This window comes from Pseudonaja textilis, chromosome 14, assembly GCF_049901715.1.
Source record: "Pseudonaja textilis isolate UNSWEBS1 chromosome 14, rPseTex1.2, whole genome shotgun sequence".
Lineage (NCBI taxonomy): Eukaryota > Metazoa > Chordata > Lepidosauria > Squamata > Elapidae > Pseudonaja > Pseudonaja textilis.
The window spans coordinates 9,954,153-9,978,416 of NC_142003.1; the positions used below are offsets into that span (position 1 = coordinate 9,954,153).

The following is a 24,264-nucleotide window of genomic DNA, read 5'->3' on the forward strand; positions in this document are numbered from 1 at the left end:
CCACGTTGGTGTTGGCTGGATCCAGCCGATACTAAAGTCCATCATTTCCCCCTTGACCCTGGTCTTCCCCCCAGCCCCTGGATGTGTATTCTCCAATGGGACACATCCATAGCCAAGAGTCATCCATCATGCTCTCCAGTAATATCCTTGTGCTCCAACAACTTTGGGCTGCCAGGGTGATTATCTAGGCACTTTAGGAATGCACTGTTTTCCCCCGCTCCCTCTTTCTGGCAGCTAAAAATACCAAAGGAGTATCTTTTTAATTGACACCATTAGCCATAATTTTCTGGGTTGTCACAGCATATTAAGGTTTAAATTGTGTTTCGGTAAACCCACTAGGGTGGGGGTATCAAACTCGTGGTGTCATGGCGGCATCACGTGACATATTGGGACTTTTCCCCTCTTCACTACACTGGGTGTGGGCGTGACTAGCGTGTGACACATTCGGCCTGTGGGCAGGCCTGCACTAGGGGATGTGAGAACCAGGGAGTGTAGTATTTCTGTTTCTGTTTTAAAGAAAAATGGAAAGGCAAGTTTGATAGTATAAATCTCTTTCTTTCCCCTCAAAAATTTCCTTTTTTCATTGTACTTCCCTGTGGAACTGTTATCTTCAAGCACAAATTTTCAGAGGACAGCAGATTGCAGACCCTCTTCCAGGCCTCCCTTTGTCACTCTCACGCACATACACAAAGTGTTTCGTTCCTTAAAATTACAGCTTTTATTCACAATAAACTAAAGAGACTGTAGATTATTTAACTGGATAGCAACTGTATTCATTCAGTCATACCGATAAATATTATCTATATTAATTCTTCAAGACTGGGGTGTATTATTTTTTTTAAAAAAAAAAAAAAACCAGAGAACCAATGCACACTTTTTCTTACAGGAAGACTCAGAGGAAAGTGAAATTGATCTGGATGACGATGATGATGATTTGGAAGATGACAGCATGGACATCTCCCCCACCCAGGCCAATCGGAGAGTCAGGAAGCCAGAGCCACTGGAAGAGAGCGATAACGACTTCTGAGGAACCTCAACAGGGATGACAAACGACAACTTACCCATGACTATACACATGAGGAGAACCTCAACATCTTCAAGTTAACAGTCTAGAAACAAAACCTTGGTCAGCACTAGGATGTGATTCTCATGTTATTTCAAAGAGCAGTTTAGGGTGGGTTAACAAACTGAGTTTGTCTCTACTTTACAGACCGGCAGTTGAGTCTTGAAAAAGCCAATTCTCTGTGACAGATTAAAAAAATAATTGTTATTTTGTCAAAGATCAAGGCAAAATAGAGCCAAGTGGAATGGAAACCCCCCCACAAGGAGAGGCTGATGGGTTTAGAGTTTGTCCAGTTGTTTGAGCTCCCATCTGTCCTTGAAGCTATTGGTGGTACATCCAATTCCAAGTTGGTCCATTGAGGAGAAATCCTCATTAGACGGGGGTGGAAACAGCTCTAGGAAAAACAGAGTTTATTTGAACTGAATTAATCATATACAACTCTAATACCATCTCTGTCTGTACGAACATGTCTCTTCAGATTCACGGAAGTATTTGATAGACCATTTTGCTCAAGTCAGGAAGTATTAACCTTGCTCTGCGCTGGCGTCTCCTTGGTTCACAACTCTACACCAATGACAATCTTGTTCTCCTTCTGATTTTGACTGTAACATTCCTGCACTTTGCAAGTAAATGCTCTTCACTTCCTCTCCCTTGTCTTTGATCTTATGTCTTTGCCCCCAGTTAAGAAATTCAAGAAAAGTAAATCCAAAATCAATCTACCGGCCTCTTTCAAATCAGCTTTGGTCATGGTGCTTCATCCAAGCATCCTCCTCTCAGGAGCGAAAATCCAGGATGCTGTGATGATTGGTTGAGAGTGAGTCGGGCTTCTCTTTGATCCCGGTTTGATGGATATGTCTCCCCTTCAGGTCCATCCCAGGCCTTCAAGACCTCCGTCCTTTCACCCTGCCCTCGGTCGATGGGCACAGGGAAGGTATCCGCGCATGCGTGCAAAACGCCACACTCTTCCTCCAGCTTAGTCCCAACTGCGCTTTATATCTCCACCACGCAGCTAGGGGTGTTTGCTCGGATGGCCTCAGAAATCACCTTGGCTCCCGATTCACCAATTTTATTTCCCAGCAAGCTGTGGGAGAAACAAACGAAGACGCTTTAGAGGGCCACTTCACCGCAGAGACTTGGCTCAAGGTCAGACCGATCTGCTCTCCAATTGCATCCCGTTGGAAGGAGATGTGGGTTGTTACCCAGGGCTGGGATTCTACCGGTTTGGACCAGTTCTATAGAAATGGTGGTAACGATTTTGCGCAGTTTGGAGAACCGGGAAATTGTGCCCCTAGCTGGCCCCGCCCTTCTCTGGCCTTCCCCTCCCAGTCAGTCCTTATCGCGCCTGCATGACATTGCTGACTGCGTTCTCCCCCGCCCGGTCACTCCTTAAGGTATTTCTTTCTCTTTCCTTCCTCCCGACTATTAGCTGTTCCGATGATCAGCTGTGCTGGGATCCCCCTCACTGTCTTACTGCTTTGCCCAGGAGGCCCCAAAATGGAGCAGCTCTGTGTTTTTGCCTTCCTGGGCCCCAGGAAGCTTTCGGGGAGCAAAAAACACCCCCACAGGAGGCTTCCCCAAAGCCTAGAAGCCCCCCAAAATGGGGAGGGATTTGCTGCGAAGAAGGAGGAGGAGAGGGAGAGAGGGGAAAGGGAGGAGGAGGAGAGAAGAAGGAGCAGAAGGAGAAAGAGAAGAAGAAAAGAAGAAGAGTCGCATGGCCATGCCCACCTAGCCATGTCCACAGGACCGGTTGTTAAAAAATTTGAATCCCACCCTGGTTGTACCTTGACTGCTCCCTTTCCACCATTGGCTGACGGTGGTTTTGGTTACTTCTGACTCTCCTGGACCAAACACATTATTTCAGAAAGTCTTAACAGCTTGGAGCTCCCGCTTGGGTCATCAATGGCCATGGTTGGCCGCCTTGTTTTCTGTTGACTTCTTTTTCACGGGCCTTTGATTTCTTCCAAGCACCAGGGTCTTCTCTGTTGACACTTACCTGTGCGTTAGGTGTCCAGAATGTCTAAGCTTATAGTCTCATTACGCCAGCTGAGGCATACCTGCATGACCTTAATGATTATCATTTTCTAACCTGCTGGTGAGTATAAAAAAAAACCCCAAACTCCATAGGAGCTTCCCTTCACCATAAGTGTGGCCATAGGAACTTTTGGAGCTTCTAGAATCGAGACCAACCTCTCCAGCAGGCACCACCTTGGGAAAGGCTGTTCTAGTTCAACAAAGGTACTTACTTGATGTAGGTGAGGTTGTGTCTTCCTGTCAGTGCCGTGGCAATGCAGATCGCCCCATCCATGCCCAAGGAGTTCTCCTGGAGGCTGAACAAGAACACGGAAACATCTGGCTCTATATGCACAAACAGGAAATTTCTAGCATTGTTTGGTTCTTGTTCAGCATGCTGAAGGAACCAATTTCTTGCAATTTGTATTGTCTTTTAGTCTGGTCTGATCTGACATGTGCCTCATATCTGCTCTAGCTTTATTTTCTACGAACGATCTTGAGAAACACCAAATGAATACTAAGAATCGATCAAGACTAATGTCTCTGAAGGAAAGTCATACGCAACTCTAAAGCCATTTTTGAAAAATTCGCCAATGCAACTGTCCTGTTTTATGTTTCCTGTTTCCTTGAGCTTAAGGTGTTTCTTTCAGCTTAAGATATTTCCTCAAGCTTCAGACTGTTGTAATGACGAGGCAGTTGAGTTGTTTGATCATGATCAACTGAATCGTGATGATCTTTATTGGAGTCTTGCATTTATACACATTTTTAATTATCCTCCGTCACTGGTTAACTTTGGTCACTGCTTAACTTTCGTTACTGTTTAGCATAGTAAATAACACAATGAATTATCTCTAGTTAAAGTCTAACATATGTTTACTTCCTCTCTCTAATCCTCCTTTGGATTAGTGACTTTGTTTGCCTGAGTTGTATTTGCTTGGAAACATTATTTATCTGAGGTTTGCCATCCGAGATAGGAACGTTCCTGCAATTACAACTCTACATAAGACATTTCAAGGCAGCCGGTTGATTTAGGAACAAAGATACAACATTCTTGAAATATTGATCAGCCCTGTACTTTACAAATCTAACAATTGCTTGATGATAGGTACGATATTAAGGCTATTTGCGTCTTTCTCTGGATAATAAATGCAAAATCATTTCAGTCTGACCCAAGCAGAGCATATATATATATATATGACCTAAATGTTATATGACCTAAATGTTAGTAGCTGAAACTTGCTGTCAAAGCTAGGAAGCCAAGCCTTCGAGATACAAAAGAGATTGCTTCCAATCTGAGCAATAAAATACATCAAAAGTGCCCAACCCTGGCAATTGGAAGACTTACAGACTTCAACATCCAGAATTCCCCAGCCATCCATGCTGGTGGGGAATTGTGGAAGTTGGTGTTCACAAGTCATTAGTCTTAAAAAGTTCTGGATTTCTGGGAAGTGGAAATCCCTAAGTTCTTTAACGTTGCCACAGTTGGACACCCTTAGCACATAGAGTAAGGATTCTTCCCAAGCGGCCTTTCCCACACAATCGCAACTTACTTCAACCTGCGGAGGGTGCTATTGACTTTCAAGGACTGGGCCACAGCCTTGGCTCCCATCAGACCAATGGAGTTTCCTCTAAGGCTGAAATCAGAAATAAGGAAGAATGGTGATGAGGAGGCTACAGCTGGATGGAGCAGTTAACCCATATCTCTGAGATAAGAAGGGGAAAGACCTCATCCCCATCATCCAGGCAGTGTCCCCAACGTTCCCAGGTGGTATCCGAGAAATACCATGAAATATGAACGAATGAATCTCATGAGAAGTTGGGAATCTAAATAGGTTTCAGAGATTTTCAATCGGGCAAGGTTGGCACCGCCTCTAGTCATGCGCCTCTCAACTTCAGCAGTGTTCAGATGCGTGGACTTCCACTCCCAGGATCCCTCAGCTTGGGGGGATCCTGGGAGTTAAAATCCACACCCCTTAAAAGTTACTGAGGTTGAAAAACCTGGTTCTTTCTTAAGGGCACTTCCAGAGAATTCTCAGCCGTCGCAGCAATTCCCGGCGGGGATAATGGGAACTGCAACCCATCACACCTGGTGAGTAGCAAAGGGGTGAAACGAGTCGGCTTTTAACCTGTTAGGGTCTGAGATGTATGAGTGGGATCCCACAGTCCCCCCCCTCTGCATCCTTATTGAAATCAAGCAGGAAATTTTTACATCGAGGTGAGGAGATGGTTACTACGCCTCAAAAAAGCCCAATTAAAAAGATGGAAACTTCAAGGGAAATATCTTCATCATTGGACCGAACAGCACGAGGAGCTGCCTGGAGATTCGAAGGAGGAGTGGACGGTTAGGAGATGTTTAAATAGACTCCAGACTGGCTTGGCTAGAACTGAAGACCCCATGGGAAAAAATGGAGGTTTCTCCCAGAAGACAGGGATATTTACTGGGACTGTGGCACTATTCAAACAATTATCCATCTTTTACACGGCCCCCTGGGGACCAACATGCACACAGAATGACACCGTCAGAAATATCCCTGCCATGAGTGCTTTTAATCTTTTTAAAATTTAAATTAATAATTCCCCCCTTTCTAGTTCCTGCCTTTTTCACACGAGATGAGATCCCTCCTTGTGGGAAATCAGATGAGGTTACTTACTCCAACACGGCAAGGTTCTTGTTAACCACCAACGCTTCGGCCAAGGCTGTGGCCCCACTCACCCCGATGGCTGCCACCTGCAGGCTGCAAACAAATCAGCACCTTTAAGAGGGCTGCCAACTATGCCAGCCTGCCCTTTGGCAAAGCACCAGTACTAATTACAGCCTAATCAGAGAATATTTATAGCTCAGGGTTGAGGTGAGGGGTCCTTGGTGTTCTCTGAGCTTGTTGGTTTGGCTTGATGACGTTTCATTACCAAGCTAGGTAACGTCATCAAGTGTGAGGCAGCGTAGGCTGACGGGAGGTATGGTGGGTCAAGCTATTGTATATAAACAGAGAGCAAACTCCATCCTCCCTACTAATACTGATGTTGTTACTTAGTTGGGTAACGAAACATCTGCAAGAAAACCATCAAGCTCAGAGAGCGCCAAAGACCACCATTCATCAGAGCATCCAGGAACTCAGTGGGATAAATGGTCAAAAGAGTCAATTTTCACGCTGAGTGTGAAGGCCTGTGGGTTTCTGATTTTGAGGTCAAATGGCTTCCACCTGCTGCCCTCTGTCCTCTCTGCTTTCCATATAAACAAGTTGAAAGGCACAGGAGAAGTTGGGGAGATCAGAACTGTTTCTCAGTTGGGTTCCTTTCCCTTATAAAATTCCTGCAGAAAATGAAAGTCCCTGTTCAACATTTGTACGCGATTTATGCGTTTCAGGTTTTCCATGCACAAAAGTACTGCCAGTGGGGGATTTGATGACCTCACGTTTAGAGAAGGAAACTCACTGCAGCTCGTTCAAGTCTTCTGGTGTTGGAAATAACAGAATAACAGATAAATCAGCAGCCGTTAAACACACAGGGAGTCCTTGAACTATTGAGCCACAATTGAGTCCAAAATTTGGGCCAACGGTAGCTGATCTCATCCACCGCATGCTTTCACCTGCTCCTCTTCATTGATGTACTGCTCTTCTAGGTAGCAAAGGAACTTACTAGAGCGCTTCTAGCGTTGAGTTCACCCGTAGGGCAGAGGCCAAAGCAGCCGTTCCTTCATCCCCAATGGCATTTTCTTGTAAACTGGAGAGACAATAAACACAAAGGATTAGTTTACTTCATGGCTCAAGGGGTGGAGATTTGACCATTATAGGCTCAAAAGCTTGACAATGGAAGAATAGTTTTGAAGAGGATGAAGATTGTGGAGATGACTTCTTGGATTAGAGAAAAAAACACTATCTTCGTTGATAGAACAGAATATTGTTTATTGGCCAAGTGTGATTGGACACACAAGGAATTTGTCTGGGTGCAAATGCTCTCAGTGTACATAAAAAGAAAAGATACATTCATCAAGAGTCAAGAATCATCAGGTACAACACTTAATAATAGTCATAGGGAACAATAAGCAATCAAATCATACTAGGGAACAGTTAATATAAATCGTAAGGATGCAAGCAACAAGGTTATAGTCATACAGTCATAAGTGGGAGGGGAAGGGTGATAAGGAATGAGGAGAAGATTAATAGTAATAGTAGTGCAGACTTCGTAAATAGATGATTGACTGGAAACAGAGTTTTTTTTCATAAAGTTAGTGTATCAGAACTACCTATACCTACCTGACATCTTCTGATCAGCCAAGAATTCTTTTGAACCAAATCAAACCCACTTCTCTTCATTCTGTTCAATGGATGCCTTTGTGTGAGGATTCAACATGGTAGCACCAACTTTCTTGATGGTTACCCAGAGCCATACATGCTCTTGTCTAATGGCTGCCTTCACACCAAGCTAAACTTGGTGAGTTTTAACCTTGGTTAATTTGCTTTGTCAATTAACATGCTGTGCCACTTCCTGCCTGTTTCACTAGTTTATGGTTAGCTGTATTGACTAAGTCAAAATGAGGCATTCTCAATGACTGTGTGCCGTTGCTGGGATATTTAATATTAAATATTGAATATGTAATTAAAACAGGGCCATCTTAAAACATTCTGCTGCAACACAACTCTCACACGTTTACATCAATCCCAAGATTTTAGAAAAGTGGATTCCCCCCACCCCCATTCAATGCAAAAACTGTTCATCGTAGATTTAGACGCAAACTTACTCCAAGATGGTTAAGCTCCTGTTGCATTGCAAAGCTAGATTCAGGGCCTTAGCAGCTTTGGCCTGAATGAAATTCCACTGCAAGCTAAAAGAAGAGAGAAGAATCAGAAAGAAAGCCAAATCTGGATTGTATCAGTTCATAATATGGATGCTGTGGGTATGAATTAGTCCCCTGGCATGGAAAGGGAGAAAGTGACGGCCCCATTCTTTCTCCAAAGTCCTTTTCCCAAATCCTCCCTTGAGTGATGTTTGGGATTACAATTATCCAAGATGAAAGAAATATTTTTTGGGGGGAGGGGTTGTTAGAGCCAAAGTAACTTTTTGTCTCTTAAATAAATATTGTTAGAATATTTACAGCATGACTACTATTGTGAGACAACCCAGGAGCAAAACACAGGACACACAGGTTTTGTCCTTTAACACTGGTTTATATACAAGACTGCTATATACATACATAGACGTGTTAGGCAAATGCCAGGCAATCAATCAATCTTCAACTCTACACAGAGAACTACAATGGGGATAGAACACGAGGAGAGAGAGATGCCCTCACATGACCTCCCTTATATAAACAGCTTCTTAAAGTGGCAGTACCCTGCTGACTCATCCTCAGTTCGTCATCTTGGCTTACAGCCTTACAGCAGCTGGTCAGCTATTAAATCTTCATTACCTTAACGAGTATCTTATATGCCCAAGGATATTCCTTGGACAGTAAAGGTGACTAACAAACGACTACTGGAGCACATAACAGCAGGCATATAACTGGAAGGCAAAAATCACAAAACTTGCATCTTGCTTATTTTGGTCATGTCATGCGGGGGATTTCACTGGAAATGAAAGCAAGTTTGTTTGGAAGGCTTAGAGCTAAAAGGGAAGCAGGCCACCAAAGAAGATGGTGTCAAAGCTGACCCAAACCAGAGCACAGAACAAGTCAAAGAAATGGGACCTGGCCCCATGGAATCACCAAGAATCAGACATGACTGAATGGTTAATATAATCACCGTCATGTCCAAGGAGCAGCTTCAAATTGTTGAAAGAGATTTGAGGAATTATTTTACCGACAAAGAAACAAAGGGAGGCTAGTATAGATCTATGTCAAGCTCATTTAAGCTCTATTCAGCTAGCCATACCCTTCTGGGATTCGAACCCGGGGGTACTTATATATTAGGTAGATGTATTAACCTCCAAGCCACAACTTTGTTGGCTATACCTGGGGAGAGATTTTTCATTAGGGTGACCTGGTCTACCCAAATATGGGATGGAACATACTGCTTCCAATTTTGCCTTTCAGCCCCAATCCAGGGGCCTTCGCAGGCAGGTCCTTTCATGACAAACTATTTTGAGGAAGCAACTTTGCAAATGGACAACAAGCTTCAAACTTCAAGGCGTTATGGATAACTCCTACCATTTTTGTGAGAGGCAGAGGTTATAATCCCCTGGAGTAGGAAACTCAAGAGCATCTTGGGAGCTTCCATGCCTGCTTGATGTATGTCCTGCATTTGGCTTTGCTTTTCAGAAGATTTTGAGGCCTAAAACCCAGGAGGAGGCCATGCCAGGAAAGACAGCAAATGCCACCCTGGCATAAATTCCATAACTCACTGCAGAGAAGCGAGGGCCTGGTTCTCCTTCAGCGCCTGGGCAATGGCGTGGATCCCTTCATCATGCAGCAAGTTGGCCGCCAAGCTGGAAGAAACGCCCAAAGAAAGGAGGGTTTAAAAGGTGCACGGATGCTGTTGAGGATTTAGTTTCATCAGGGTATTTCAAAATAATATACTCGTTGCTTCCTGGTTTCTAGCCCCGTGCCTTTAATTGCGACACCAACTTGGCTCTCAAAAGTATCACAGCAATAAGTCTAGATCATGGTTGTCACACAGGCGCTTTTTTCAAGAGGCAACTGGACTTTCTGGTTTTTTTTCTTTGAAGACATTTCGGTGCTTAAGAAGCTGAAGAAGCTTCTGGGATAGAAGTGAAACATCTTCAAAGAAAAACCAGAAAGTCCAGTTGCCTCTTGAAAAAAAAGCACCTTTGGGAGATCAAAGCAATCATTAAATAGCGTCCAAATTTTTTAATATGGTGCTGTTGCAAGAAGTTTTGCTCTTCACATTTAGACCCACGATAAAATCTTTTTGAGAAATATCTCCCTAAGATCAAGTGTCCCAATAAACCAGTGAAACACAACCTCAATTCAACTAGCAACTTACAGTGCACAGAATGGGACAACTTGCACAGCCAACTCACCATGGCCAACTTTCTACAGTCAACTTGCCACAGCCAACTTACCGTGGGACAACTTCTCTGGAGGACAATTTAACAATTCTATTTCATTATTTAAAATAAATACAATTTTATTTTAATTTCTGCCATTCACATATCATTCTGACCCTCCCTTTGCATCCTTTAAGCTTTAATGATTCTATTCCACTTTTTCTTTGATGTTAGTATAACTCTTATCCTGTGGTGAGTTGGCCATGACAAGTACAACCATTCATTACAAAACAGACATGCAAAGTTTGAAGCTGAACATGGAAGGGACTCACTCCAGATTCTTCAGGGTACAATTAGCTCGCAGAGCATTGGCGATGGCTTGTGCTCCCTCTTGGCTTATGGAGTTTTCCCGTAGACTTTTAAAGAAAAGGAAGAGGAAACCGTTACTGGTGTTTTCTTACTACCTTCGTTTGGTGTGACACTCCAGTCTGACTTAAGAACATAGAAGAAGGTGGGGAGATCTGCATCCTTATGGTTCCCCTTTGTGATGATTTAATAGCTAATTGTTTTATTTACACGCCCCCAACAAGAGTATGAAGTAGTGGGCACGAGAAATGAATCATCCAGATATCCTAAGCATCTGATAATCTTTGGGGAGATATAATATTGTAAGTGTAAGTGTGCCGATGGAAGAGAAGATTCATAATTCAGGTTGAACTGTGGGGTCTTTGGGGTTCTCTGAGCTTGGTGGTTTTGTTATACAGACATTTCATTGCCACGATAGGTAACATCATCAGTGCCACTAATGAAAGGTCTGCTAGAAAACAACCAAGCTCAGAGAGCACCAAGGACCTCACAAATACAAGTGTATAGAATCACCTCCGTTGACTTTGGCCAACGTAGTAAACAGTCAGAGCCAACGGTATATTCTAAATATTCCTCCTTTCAGAATTGTAGGCAAAGGTGAGAAGACTTCATAGGAGTTAGCACTGGGCATATCACAGTATGGACTTACTTGAGGCTGGTGAGACCTTGGTTGCAGCAGAGAGCACGTGTGAGGGCTGTCACTCCGGTGTCGCTGATGGAATTGCTCTGGAGACTGAAATACACACAAAACCCAGGAAAATGAGAAAGATGCGCTTGATAGATCTCATTTTAATTGTATTCTTCCTGTTCTGTTTAAAGCTTTTTTTCACTTAACAACTGCAGTGATTAACTTAATAAGCCTGACAAAAAAGAGGGGCTTAAAATTGAACTTGATTCACTTAACAACTGCCTTGCTTAGCAACAGAAATTCAAGTCTCAATTATATATATATATTGATATCCCAGGTTTACTTTTTACAAACAACCCAAGCATATTTAACACATCTGCCTCCTCCTATTTTCCCCACAACAACAACCCTGTGAGGTGAGTTGGGATGAGAAGAGAATGAGTGATCAGCTGGCTTTCATGGCTAAGGTGGGACTAGAACTCCTGGCCACCTGGTGATTGGCCCAAAGACATCCAGCTGGCTTTCATGACTTAATGTGGGACTAGAATTCACCACCTCCTGGTCATTCACCCAAAGTTATTCATGGCTAAGGCAGGACTAGAACTCACCGTCTCCTGGCGATTGGCCCAAAGTCATTCAGTTGGCTTTTATGGCTAAGGCAGGACTAGAACTCCCCGTCTCCTGCTTTTTAGGCTGGTGCCTTAACCACTAGACCAAACTGTCTCTAGTCTCTTTCCAAGACAGAGAAAAAGTCACCCCAACAGATAGAGACCAGCAGGGCGAACCACTTACTCCAGGGTTAGGAGGGTATGATTCAACCTTAGTCCTTCAGCCAAAGCTGCCGCACCCTGGTCGCCAACACAGTTTCCCGACAAACTACAAAATGAAGAGAAAGGAATGGAAGTCAATAAGCCACCGGTTGATTTAAGCCTGTAGAAGGACACTTTCACGAACGATTATAAATCGAAGTTCTCACAGACTTGATTTCCCTTCCATCTGATGGATAGGGTTATCATCCCACCAAGGGAGAAAGAGATTTATTTATTTAAGAAAATTTATATATGGCTGCCCAACTAATTCTTAGGATCTCCGGGAAGCTTGGAAAGATAAAAAACTCAATAAAATTACAATAAAAAAGCAACAACCCCACCCACCCTCACCTCCTTGGCAAAAACAATCAATCAAATAAGCCATTTGATGGGCTCCGTCCTTCTCTGGAGTCCCCAGGCCTGTTGCAACTAGTCCAAAGGTAAAGGTGAAGGTTCCCCTAGCACATCTGTGCTACTCGTTTCCGGCTCTAGGGGGCGGTGCTCATCTCTGTCACAAAGCCAAAGAGCCAGCGCTGTCCAAAGACGTCTCCGTGGTCATGTGGCCAGCATGACTAAACACCAAAGGCGCATGGAACGCTGTTCCCTTCCCCCCAAAGGGGTCCCTATTTTTCTACTTGCATTTTTTAATGTGCTTTCGAACTGCTAGGTTGGCAGAAGCTGGGACAAATAACGGGAGCTCACTCCGTTACACGGTGCCAGGGATTCGAACCACTGAACTGCCGACCTTTCTAATCGACAAGCTCAGTGTCTTAGCCACTGAGCCACCATGTCCGATAGCATGTACACACACACACACACACACACACACACACACGCACCCACACAGAGTGTATACACTAGCATGTAGAACCAGGGCTTCAGGGCCTGTGAAAGAGGATAGGATAGGATAGGATAGGATAGGATAGGATAGGATAGGATAGGATAGGATAGGATAGGATAGGATAGGATAGAAGATAAAACAGAACAGAACCAGAATAGAACAGAACAGAACAGGAATAGGAAAGAATAGAATGGAATGGAATGGAATGGAATGGAGTAGAATAGAGTAGAGTAGAGTAGAGTAGAGTAGAGTAGAGTAGAGTAGAGTAGAACAGAACAGAACAGAACAGGAATAGGAATAGGAATAGGAAAGAGTAGAGTAGAGTAGAGTAGAGTAGAATAGAATAGAATAGAATAGAATAGAATAGAATAGAATAGAATAGAATAGAATAGAATAGAATAGAATAGAATAGAATAGAATAGAATTCTTTATTGGCCAAGTGTGACTGGACACATAAGAAATTTGACTTGGTGTAAATACTCTCAGTGTACATAAAAGAAAAGATACCATTAGTCAGGAGTCGAGAATCATAAGGTACGACACTTAATGATAGTGTGAAAATGGGGGCCAATCTTTTCTCTGCAGGGAGGATGTTCCACAAGGAAGGAGCCACCACAGAGAAGGTCCTTCTTCTTGGTCCTATGAGATGGACCTCCTTAGGAAAAGGGATCTGTAGTAGTCCCTGCCTCCCTGCTCTAGTGAGTTGGGTAGTAGATGCGACCAGGAAAAGGCAGAAGATGGATTCAACCTTGACACATCCTGTTCCCAAATGCAACCCTTCCGATGGCTTGTTGTGTGGTCTGAGTCCCACAATAGGTGTGTGGCATCCTGATTCCCATTATAATGCGACCGAGTTCACACTACAACGCCCATATCATTATTTTCCCCTTCTGCAAATCCCCATGGATTTGGATCTTGCAAATGGCCACCATCTATGGTTAATTACCCCTGCCCCGACCTTCTTGCCTCCCCCCATGACTAAGGGGGTGGGGCATTCCGTTTCTCACTCCTCACATGAGGTCCTTGAGCCCCCAGTTCCTCTTCAGGGCTTCGGCCAGCTGCTTTGAACCTTGCGGTCCTACCTCATTCTTCTGGAGGCTGGGAAAGGAGAAGGAGAAGGACTTCGTTAATGGGTCCAGACGTGGAGCACTGTCCTTCTAAGTAGTGACTCTCTACTTCAAAAGAGGCCCTTGGCTATTTAGGATCAGGAAAGGGTCTTTTCTAATTTGAGGAAGGGTATGTCACCAACTCTCCCTTCCTCATCTGTCTAACTGTCTGTCTGTCTGTCTGTCATCTCTCTCTCTCTATCTTCTCTATCTGTCTACCTATCATCTATCATTATCTTTCTATTATTATATGTATATCTATCATCTGTCTGTCTATCTGTCTCTCTAATCTATCATTATCATTATCTATCTATCTATCTATCCATCTATCTATCTATCTATCATCTATCTATCTATTATATCATTATCTGTCTGCCTGCCTGCCTGCCTGTCTCTCTCTCTCTCTCTCTCTCTCTCTCTCTCTCTGTGTGTGTGTGTGTGTATATATATATATGTAATCTATCATTATCTGTCTGTCTGTCTATCTCTATCTAATCTATCATTATCTATCTATCTATCTATCTATCTATCTATCTATCTATCTATCTATCTCTCATTATCTATCTGTCTGTCTGTCTCTGTCTCTGTCTCTCTCTGTCTCTGTCTCTCTTTTCTTTCTTTCTTTCTTTCTTTCTTTCTTTCTTTCTTTCTTTCTTTCTTTCTTTCTTTCTTTCTTTCTTTCTTTCTTTCTTTCTATCTATCTATCTATCTATCTATCTATCTATCTATCTATCTATCAATCATCTATCTCTATCCATTTATTTGTATCCCATTTTTATTATTTTAATAAGGCGACAAATCCTCCTAATCCTCCCTCCTCCTATTTTCCCTACTACAACAACCCTGTGAGGCGGGTTGGGCAGAGAGGGAGAGAGTGGCCCAAAGCCCCCTAACGCCCTTTCAGGGTCTCTTGCTTTCTCCTGCCTTAAACCATTGGACCAAACCTGGCTCTTTTAACACGATGCCAAGGAGGAGGAGGACGAGAGCAAAGGAAGGGCCTCTCTGCAGAATGGCTGCTTTGGAATTGCGAACAAGCCCTCCAGCAGCAGACAGGCGTTGAGGGTCCATCACTGCAGAGAAAGAGCTGGGAGGGATCGGGTCCCCCCAGCACTACTTTGGAGTAGGGGACTGCCACCTTGGAGCAGGGGACTGCACTGCTTTGGAGCAGGGGACTGCCACCTTGGAGCAGGGGACTGCCACCTTGGAGCAGGGGACTGCACTGCTTTGGAGCAGGGGACTTCAACCTTGGAGCAGGGGACTGCACTGCTTTGGAGCAGGGGACTGCCACCTTGGAGCAGGGGACCGCCATCTTGGAGCAGGGGACTGCACTGCTTTGGAGCAGGGGACTGCCATCTTGGAGCAGGGGACTGCACTGCTTTGGAGCAGGGGACTGCCACCTTGGAGCAGGGGACTGCAACCTTGGAGCAGGGGACTGCACTGCTTTGGAGCAGGGGACTGCAACCTTGGAGCAGGGGACTGCAACCTTGGAGCAGGGGACTGCAACCTTGGAGCAGGGGACTGCAACTTTACGAGTTGCGGACTTCCAACTCCCAGAATTCCTCAGCCAGCGCATGCTGCCTGGGAAGGGACAGAGTGCAAATGATGCCATGTGGCAACGATGGGTGCAAACTCACTGCAGCGTCATCAGCGTTTGGTTGCTGGCGAGCACCTCGGCCAGGCCTGCTGCCCCTTTGTCCTTGATCAGGTTGCTTTGGAGGCTGGAGGAAGAGAATGGCTTGTGAGAAGACATCCGGTCAAGCACCCAGGTAGTCCTCAACATACAGCCCTTCCTTCAATGGTATAGGTTCTCCTGCTTGAGCAGGGGGTTGGGCTGGAAGACCTCTAAGGTCTCCTTCCAGCTCCTATTCTATTCTAAATGAGAAACCATGCAAAGTCACAACTCTGATGAAAATAGGGGCTTATGACCAAATCCTCCCATCTACGACCGTCATAGAGCGGTGGAGCCGTGGCGGTGCGGTATTGCAGGCTAACTCACGGCTTGTTGCCAGCTCAAGGTTGACTCTGCCTTCCATCCTTCCGAGGTCATTAAATGAGGACCCAGATTGTTGGGGGTGACAGGCTTGACTCTGTAAACTGCTTAGAGAGGGCTGGAAAGCACCGTGAAGCGGTATATACATCTAAGGGCTATTGCTATTGTATCCCCACACTCCTCTGATCAAACTTTGATCGCTGGGCAACCAGCATTTATTTAGGAAGGTTGTCACACCCTGAAGTCAATTTGTGATCATCATTTGTAACCTTCCTAGCCAGCTCCGGACAACCAAAGTCAAGGGAACAAGTTGAATTCGCGGAACAATTGCAGGATTCACAACAACCACGGTGAAAAAATAAATCGAGCATGATGCCTCCTTTAACATCCGTCTTGCTCGGCCATGGAAATTCTGCTCTCAGCTGTGGTTGTAAGTTGAGGACTGCCTACACAAGGCTTGTGGGTTCAAGGCCGAGAAAGTGGGGTTGTCCTTACTTGAGCGAGAGCAAGCGTTGGTTGTTTTTCAGGGAGTCAGCCAGTGCCTTCGCTCCGTTGGGCCCGATGGCGTTGCCCCGAAGACTAGCAGAGGGAAAGAGAGGAAAATTAGCCACACAGTGATCATCTCTGGACTTTGCTATCATCCTGGAAGCAGGATTTTTTTAAAGTGCTTTTTAAAATATGATATATTTTTTTTAAAGCAGAGATAGAAGTTTCTCGGTTGAGTGATGCTTAGAGGGTGGATCTCTCATCCCACAATCAGGAGACCGGATAGAGACTGATATTTCTCTCTGTGGACTCAATGAGAATATATCTGCTGCATAAAACTTCTCGTTGGCAACAGGAAGGGCATCCGGCCAGTAAACACTCAGCTCCATTCAGTTGCCCAGTCTCCATCCCTGTAAGGGATTGTGGGGTTGTTCAAAGAAGATGATGATGATAACGTTTTCTCTGTTGGGGTAGGCTCAACTCAATGGCAGCCAGTTGCTGACCCCTCTCGAAGCGCCACAATGTTTTTTAATCCCATAAAATACTTACTCCAGCGCTAAAAGGCTCCTGTTGACCATCAGGGATTTAGCCAGAGCTTTTGCTCCTTTAGTGCCAATCTGGTTTTCTGCCAAGCTGCCAAAAAACAGGCAATTAAAAAAATTAAAGGCGTTTTAAAGGCGTTTTTTTTTTTAAATCTCTCAGTTCACTAGTGAAGGCCAAATATGGCTTTTTAGGCTGGTGCTTCGGTATGTATTCTATTTTCCAATGAGACAAACCGAAACAGGAAGATCAGAAACAGATAATCAGAGTTGGAAGGGACCTTGTAGGTCATCTAGTCCAACCCCCCGCCCAAGCGGGAGACCCTACACCATTTCTGACAAATGGCAGTCCAGTCTCTTCTTGAAAGCCTCCAGGGATGAAGCTCCCACAATTTCTGAATAGCAGAATAATAACAGAGTTGGAAGGGATCTTGTAGGTCATCTAGTCCAACCCCCGCCCAAGCAGGAGACCCTACACTATTTCTGACAAATGGCAGTCCAGTCTCTTTTTGAAAGTCTAAGTAATGATCATTTCATTACAATTTATCAGAATATTCAGACAAAAGGGTTGCCTCTCATTCAAAGAGGAAACCCCAATCCTTAGCTTACTTCCTCTTTTATAGTTAACATAACAAAGAAAAATGAAAGTTGATCAGACAGGTAAAAGGAACCACCAGTGACATGGAGTCAGACATGTTACATATTTGCATCCCATAGTATTAAGCATTTTCATTAAAATGAGGTCTGATGTCAGAAAGGGGAGATTAAACCAAACCCCAATTGGTACTAACCAACTTTTTCTTATCTGGAACTAACCTCCAGCTTGTTTATCAGTTTAGAAATGTTAGAAGCTAATTAACCCAAGCATCATTTTAAAAGAGAAAAAATAAATAAAATTAAAATACAAAATAACTATGTTAGCAGTGTGCAGTAGCAGCCAAAAAAACCAATGCAATCCTAAACTGCATTAACAGAGGGATACAATCAAGATCAAAGGAGGTACTAACACTAATCTCTAAAGCCTTAAGGCCACACTTAGAGCATACACTTTTGGTCACCACATTATAAAAAAAAGTTGTTGAGACTCTAGAAAAAGTGCAGAGAAGAGCAACCAAGATGATTAGGGAACTGGAGGCTAAAACATATGATGAACGGTTGCAGGATCTGGGCATGGCTAGTCTAGGGAAGAGAAGGACCAGGGGAAACAGGATAGCTTCTTCCAATATTTGAGGGGCTGCCACAGAGAGGAAAAAAGGGTCAAGCTATTTTCCAAAGCAGCCGAAGGCCAGACAAGGAATAATGGACGGAAACTGATCAAGGAGAGATTCAACCTGGAAATAAGGACCAATTAATACGACAAGACAGGTTCCTTGTGTGTCCAATCACACTTGGCCAATAAAGTATTCTATATTCTATATATTCTAGAAGTCTTGCAAGATATTTTGTTATCATCTCCTTTTTACAGTTGTCTGTCTATCATGATCACTCTTGACCTTTATCTCAATTTGTACTTTGCCTATAGAGCCAGCTATGACCTCTACTTAACCCCTACACGGCCCCATGGGAGTCTGACAACAGCCAATAGAATGCATGTTCTTGCACAGGAACAGGAAGCTCAAGGGCAAAGCCCAAGAGAAGGCATAAATGCCACCCACACTCAACTCCATGTGGTCAGCTGCACCAGAACTACAAACATGTCAATAAATGGACCCTCTTCCCATTTAATCCCCAGCCTCCATTTTGTCTTTCTCCCAGCTTGGAACTGAACCAGATGGATATTTCTTCCCACACCATCTAAAAAAATGTCACGCTCAATTGAAGCAACTACAACCCAATCATTTACAAGACAGTTTCGATCCCTATCTATAAGAAATTATTCCTCAAAATATAATCTTCTTTTCCTTCAAATTATAGTGTCAGAGAAGATATCAATGGTCATCAATCATAAGAAACTGCATTATGAAGTATTTATCCTTTATTGCCTTATAAGTAATATAATAAAAGGCTTGGAACATCAAGAATTTTTTTTTGTCCTGTCTCAATATGGCACTGCTAGAAATCAACAGAGATAGGATCAAGATAGACCAAGGAAGGAGAAGTAGAAAATGAGCCATCTCCTCCATCTCGGTTACGAGGTTGCAATCTTATTGTCAGAAGAGGGAGCGTTGCTATGATTTCATCCCCAAACATGGATATTTTCTTCCCCACAAAGGGGATAATTCTGACAGCTACTAATCATTTCCAAGCATGGAAACAGAAATCATCAGGCATTTTTTCCCCCCGGGTACCAAAAAGGCTCAATTTTTAAAAACAGCAAGCAACACCATTTTTAAGCATGGAATTCCACCCCAAATCTCGTCCTAACTGTCCATTTTTGCATTAGGGTTCAAAAAAATTTTTGCCTCTCCGGGCGCCATTTTTCCGGACCGTGGATAAAATGCTCATGTACAATCCTCTACAGAGAATAAGAGAGAGAGAAAGAGAAGAAAGAAAAAAGAAATAAGAAAGGAAAGAGAAGAAAGAAAAAAAGAGAGGGAGAGAGAGAGAATTGTCCTGTCGATGAGAAATACCTGAGTCTTTGAATCTGGCAGTCTTTCCCACTCAGCACGCTGCTGAGGAGATCCATGGCCGCGTCTTTCAACTGGTTGCAATCCAACCTTGCAGGCAAAAAAAGGCGAAAAACAAAGCATTTCCCATTAATCCAAGTTGGAGAGAAGGAAGAAATTATCTGATTATTTGGATTATTTGAGCGCGGATAGAGAAATAGAAAGTTTCCAGTGGTTGTGAAAAGGGGGCTGGGTGAGTGTGAACCTAGTCGATAATCCGTCTTGAACCTACGTTGAATTGTTGGCTTGAAAAGGAAGACGAAGACTGGACAGAAGAGGGAGTTTCAAATTCTAGTTTTCTTCAGCCGGATGCCTGTGGAGATTCTCCGTCGTCCAGGTCTTGGTTGTCACAAAGATGTTCTTTTCCCCCGCCCAAAAGGCAATTAGACTTTCTTGGGGGTTTTTTGGTCTGGAAAATGTTGCGCTTCTTTTCCAAGAAGCTACTTCTGAACTAAAGAACTGGAGAAGCTTCTTGGATGAGAAGTAAAACGTTTTCAAACAAAAAAAATGGAACAAAAACCAAGCAAGCCCTTTGAAAGAAGAAAGTGCCTTTGGGACATGAGCCCTAGAAATTCCCAGACGCAATCCGAGAAGGGTTATTGGGGAAGCGGGTAAAAGTACTGAACGAGAAGAGGGAAGGTCCAAGTTTTAATTCACCTCTGCCATGGAAGGTCCATGGGGATGTTGGATCTCCCTCTCAACCAAGGAGGTGTGATGGTGTAATGGGGAATGCTTCTGTTGTGGGAGAAAATACCAGGAGAGAGAACTTTGTGCACCACCATGGACTCCTGAATGAAAGACAAGATATGCCTCTAATAACTATCTAAATCAAGGCTCCTCAAACTCGGCAACTTTAAGACTTGTGGACTTCAACTCCCAGAATTCTTCAGCCAGCTTCCTTCTTGGATTGCTTCTGGGAATTTCGATGGCTGAGCTCCAGAGGTGCTTTTTTCTTTCAAAGGGCTTGCTTGGTGTTTTTGTTGTTGTTGTTGTTTGAAAACATTTTACTTCTCATTCAAGAAGCTTCTCCGGTTCTTTAGTTCAGAAGTAGCTTCTTGGATAAGAAGCACAACATTTTTCAGACAAAAAAAAACCCCAAGAAAGTCTAGTTGCCTTTTGGGGTGGGGGTGGGGAACATCTTCAGGACAACCAGGACCTGGATGATGGAGAATCTCCACAGGCATCTGGCTGAAGAAAATTCGAATTTGAAACTCCCTCTTCTGTCCAGTCTTCGTCTTCCTTTTCAAGCCAACAATTCAAGATAGGTTCAATTCTGGGAGTTGAAGTCCACAAGTCTTAAAGTTGCCAAGTTTGGAGACCTCTGATCTAAATAATCAAGCTCTGGGGAGCCTCGTCTCGTTTCAAATCCTGGATAATAAGACCTACCTGAGACTGCGGCAGTAAAGAATCTGAGAGAGAAGACTTTGCAGGATGCGGTAAGTGAGACAATTGGAGAGATTGGCTTCTTCCACACACGCCTCGGATGTCTGCAGAACGTAAGCCAAGGCGGAGCAATTCATGGGGGTCAAGGTTCCAGCTAAGTTCTCGGTTTTCATGGCCTCCTCAACGTTGGCAGCCACCTCTGTGTGTTGAAGCTCATGTAAACACCGCATGAGGTTCACCGTCCTGCAGGAGACAACTTGGTCCACTCCCAGGAAATTCTGGAAGAGGCCCACCACGTGACTCCAGTAGCTGTGGTGCTCGTCCCTCACCAGGAACCAATCGGACAAGACTTTGTTTACCTGTGAGGAAAGGAGACCCACAAGGAAGCGTATAAAAATGTCCAGGTGTCCATCCTCAGATTGTAAGGATCTCTGGATGGCATTTTTTACGTGGTTGACAAAGCCCAGCTTGGGCCAAGACATGCCACTTTCAACAAAGAGGTCAAAGAGGGCACGCTTTGCCACAGAATAATAATAAGTAGCCGCTAGATATTCCTGAAACGTTAAGTGGGAGAAATAATAGATGCTAGAAAATGGAGTCTCTTCCTTAAGCAAGATCCTACTGGTCAAGCTGAAGTGAAGGGAAGAGAGGTCGACTCCATAGGCTTTCATGTCCTGCTCAAAAAACATGTACTTTCTCTTGATGAGGCTATAGAAGGCCAGTCGGCCCAACCCGTTCATCATCTTCTTGTAGTTGTTCACCATTGGCTCAATCCGGAGGACTTCCTTCTGCTTCCCTTGCCAATCACCGCACAGCAATATTTTAAAGTAATAGGAATAGATTTCCGACAAAGTCTTTGGCACCGCTGAAGTTTCGGGAGGGTGGTCAGTCCTCGTTAGAAAATAGCCCATCGACGAGCCGCAGATGCAGCAAAATGCTGGCACAGTGCAGAGAGCATACAAGGATCGGTTGTTCTTGAGATGTTGCCTCACAGCGTCTGCTAAGCTTTGGTTTTCACTGAACATGTGGTCTAAATAGTTTTTGATTTCTGTATCTCCAAAACCTTGGACTTCGGTCAATCGGTCCACAAGACCCCCTGGGATTTGGGTGGTTGCGGTTGGTCGGGAAGTAATCCAGACGGACACCTTTGGCAAGAGGTGGCCTCTGATGATGTTGGTGATTAGGTTGTCCACTTGGGTTTCCTTCTGGGAGTCTGTGCAAACCGTTGCGTTGGAAAAATCTAGAAGGGTCTTGAATTCGTCTAGTCCATCCAGGATCAGAAGGGTCCTGGCACTGCTCATGGGAAGAAGGCTCAGGTCCATTAAATGGGGGGCTGCTAACCTGACCAGCTTCTCAGCCGAGAGTTTTTCGTAAGCGTTCAGTTCCCGGAAGGTGAGAGGCAACACGAACATGAAATTTTTGCTTATCTCCCTCTTGGCCCAAGCGTGGACGAAGAATTTGACCAAGGTGCTCTTGCCGATTCCTGCCACACCAATTGTCACTAAGACCCGTGGAGGTCTGTTGAACTTGGAGAGAGGCAGGAAGAGCTTCTCCAAGGGGATCTTTTTGGAGGCGTTCCTTAAGCCATTGGTGGTTTCAATCTGTACGAAATCGTGTTGCTTCTGCTGGAGATCGCTCAGCCCTTCCAAGAGGAGGACATCGGTCAACCTCTCCAAAGGGATGAGTTCTGGGTTAGCACCACACCAGGTCTGAAGACCTTCAATGTGCCTTTGGACCATTGGTTCTGCGAAGAAAGAAGGAAGAGAATGACCAAGCGACCAGGGATTCAGGAATATCGTATCAGGAATTGGGGCATTTGTCTAATAGGCCACAGATGGCAGGCAAGACCTTCCCTATAGTTCAATAAGGCTGAAGCGGAGGGCTCTCTTCTAAATACATTCTTTCTTTTTCATGAATCAAACAGCATGAGGCTCAGCACTAAAAGCTACAAAGTCAGTTGCTAGATGTTTAAGGCTTTGAAAGGTTATACTGGTAGTCCCCTCCAAAACTCTGAACTGAAGGGACTGGAGACAATTCTATCAGTCAGTGTTGGCTTCAATGGGAAAGGGAAGTTCAAGTTATATCTTCTTGATATATTTAGAATCTCCCATATGGGGAAGAAGCCTAAAGCAATATCCATGCAAGGCCAGGAGTGGTTGAAGCATCTTGAAAGAAATGTGATCCATGGAGTAAAGTTTTTTTTCCCTTTTGCTAAAAGTTGTTTTCATCTTGAGGTTAAAGACTATCAGGACAAACTCTTCAAAACTGTCAAGATGGCTCACATACAAAAGTATTTTTCTTAACCCTCAACGAAGGAGGAGGATGGGGGGAGGAGGAGGAGGAGGAAGAAGAAGAAGGAAGAAGGAAGAAGAAGGAAGAAGGAAGAAGGAAGAAGAAGAAGAAGAAGAAGAAGAAGAAGAAGAAGAAGAAGAAGAAGAAGAAGAAGAAGAAGAAGAAGAAGAAGAAGAAGAAGAAGAAGAGAGAAGAGGAGGAAGAAGAGGAAGAAGAAAAAGAAAAAGAAAAAGAAAAAGAAGAGGGAGGAGTAGGAGTCACAAGATGTAAGCTATTCCAAGCTGTTTTTTGCAGTTGACAAAATCCTGTTAGTCAATTGCAAAAGGCAGCTTTATCTGGAACAGCTTACATCCTGCGAGGATAACCTGAACACCGTCAAACAACATCTGCTTATTCCAGGTCTTTTCGGAAGAACTCAACAGGTGGGCAAAAATGCCAAATTCAGCCTAAACTTCTGGATAGACCGAGAATGTGTCCCCTAGTAAGAGTATCTACTCACCATCCATCAGAGGTTTGCTGGGATCATTAGCTGCAATGGGGCGTTGACTGCATGTAGCAGACAAATTCCACCACGTTCACCCTTCACAACCCTCTACTTGATGCATCACATGGAAGGTCTTATTGGAAAAGTCCTTATTCATGATTCTGAAGGAGGAAAAAAAAAAGATTATTGCTAAGGCAGGAGATGAAAAGTTGCTGTTTTCAATCTTTTCAGTAAAAGATTCACCATTTCTTCTCTTTACTTCTATTGTTATAGGTTCTTCTATGGTCCTAATAAAAGGGAAAGGTGAAGGTTCCCCTCGCACATCTGTGCTACTCTTTTTCGGCTCTAGGGGGCGGTGCTCATCTCCATTACAAAGCCAAAGAAGAGCCAAGCGCTGTCCAAAGACGTCTCCGTGGTCATGTGGCCGGCATGACACCGAAGGCGCACGGAACGCTGTTCCCTTCCCATCAAAGGGGTCCCTATTTTTCTACTTGCATTTACATGCTTTCCAACTGCTAGGTTGGCAGAAGCTGGGACAACTCACCCCGTTACGCGGCACTAGGGATTCGAGCCGCCAAACTGTCGACCTTTCTGATCGACAAGCTCAGCATCTTGGCCACTGAGCCACCACGTCCCTATGGTCCTAATAGCAGTGGTCTCAACAACCCTCTAAAAGGATGCAAATGACCAGCTGTCCGCAAGGAGTATAAATCCTTCCA

The 24,264-nt window shown here is 44.2% G+C and overlaps 2 protein-coding genes across 4 annotated transcripts in view; one reads left to right on the plus strand and one right to left on the minus strand.

The window, feature by feature from the left end:
* IFT38 (intraflagellar transport 38) overlaps positions 1 to 1,712 on the plus strand; it is a 76,955-nt gene extending 75,243 nt beyond the window's left edge. For all 3 annotated transcript variants that reach the window (XM_087912468.1, XM_087912467.1, XM_026704147.2), the window contains one exon: positions 887 to 1,712. In XM_087912468.1, the coding sequence (XP_087768594.1) occupies positions 887 to 1,027 (141 nt within the window). In that variant the 3' untranslated portion in view covers positions 1,028 to 1,712. The remainder of the gene's footprint in view (positions 1 to 886) is intronic.
* On the minus strand, positions 695 to 23,685 carry NLRC3 (NLR family CARD domain containing 3). The gene is made up of 17 exons (XM_026704130.2): positions 23,561 to 23,685; positions 20,773 to 22,513; positions 19,351 to 19,437; positions 16,791 to 16,874; positions 16,251 to 16,334; positions 15,400 to 15,483; positions 13,674 to 13,757; positions 11,802 to 11,885; positions 11,031 to 11,114; positions 10,348 to 10,431; positions 9,410 to 9,493; positions 7,812 to 7,895; positions 6,710 to 6,793; positions 5,725 to 5,808; positions 4,624 to 4,707; positions 3,307 to 3,390; positions 695 to 2,144 (listed from the first exon to the last, which is right to left on the minus strand). Exons 1-17 carry the CDS (start codon positions 23,565 to 23,567, stop codon positions 2,054 to 2,056), a joined length of 3,018 nt encoding a protein of 1,005 aa, XP_026559915.1. The 5' UTR covers positions 23,568 to 23,685; the 3' UTR covers positions 695 to 2,053.
* Between the last annotated feature and the right edge of the window lie 579 nt (positions 23,686 to 24,264).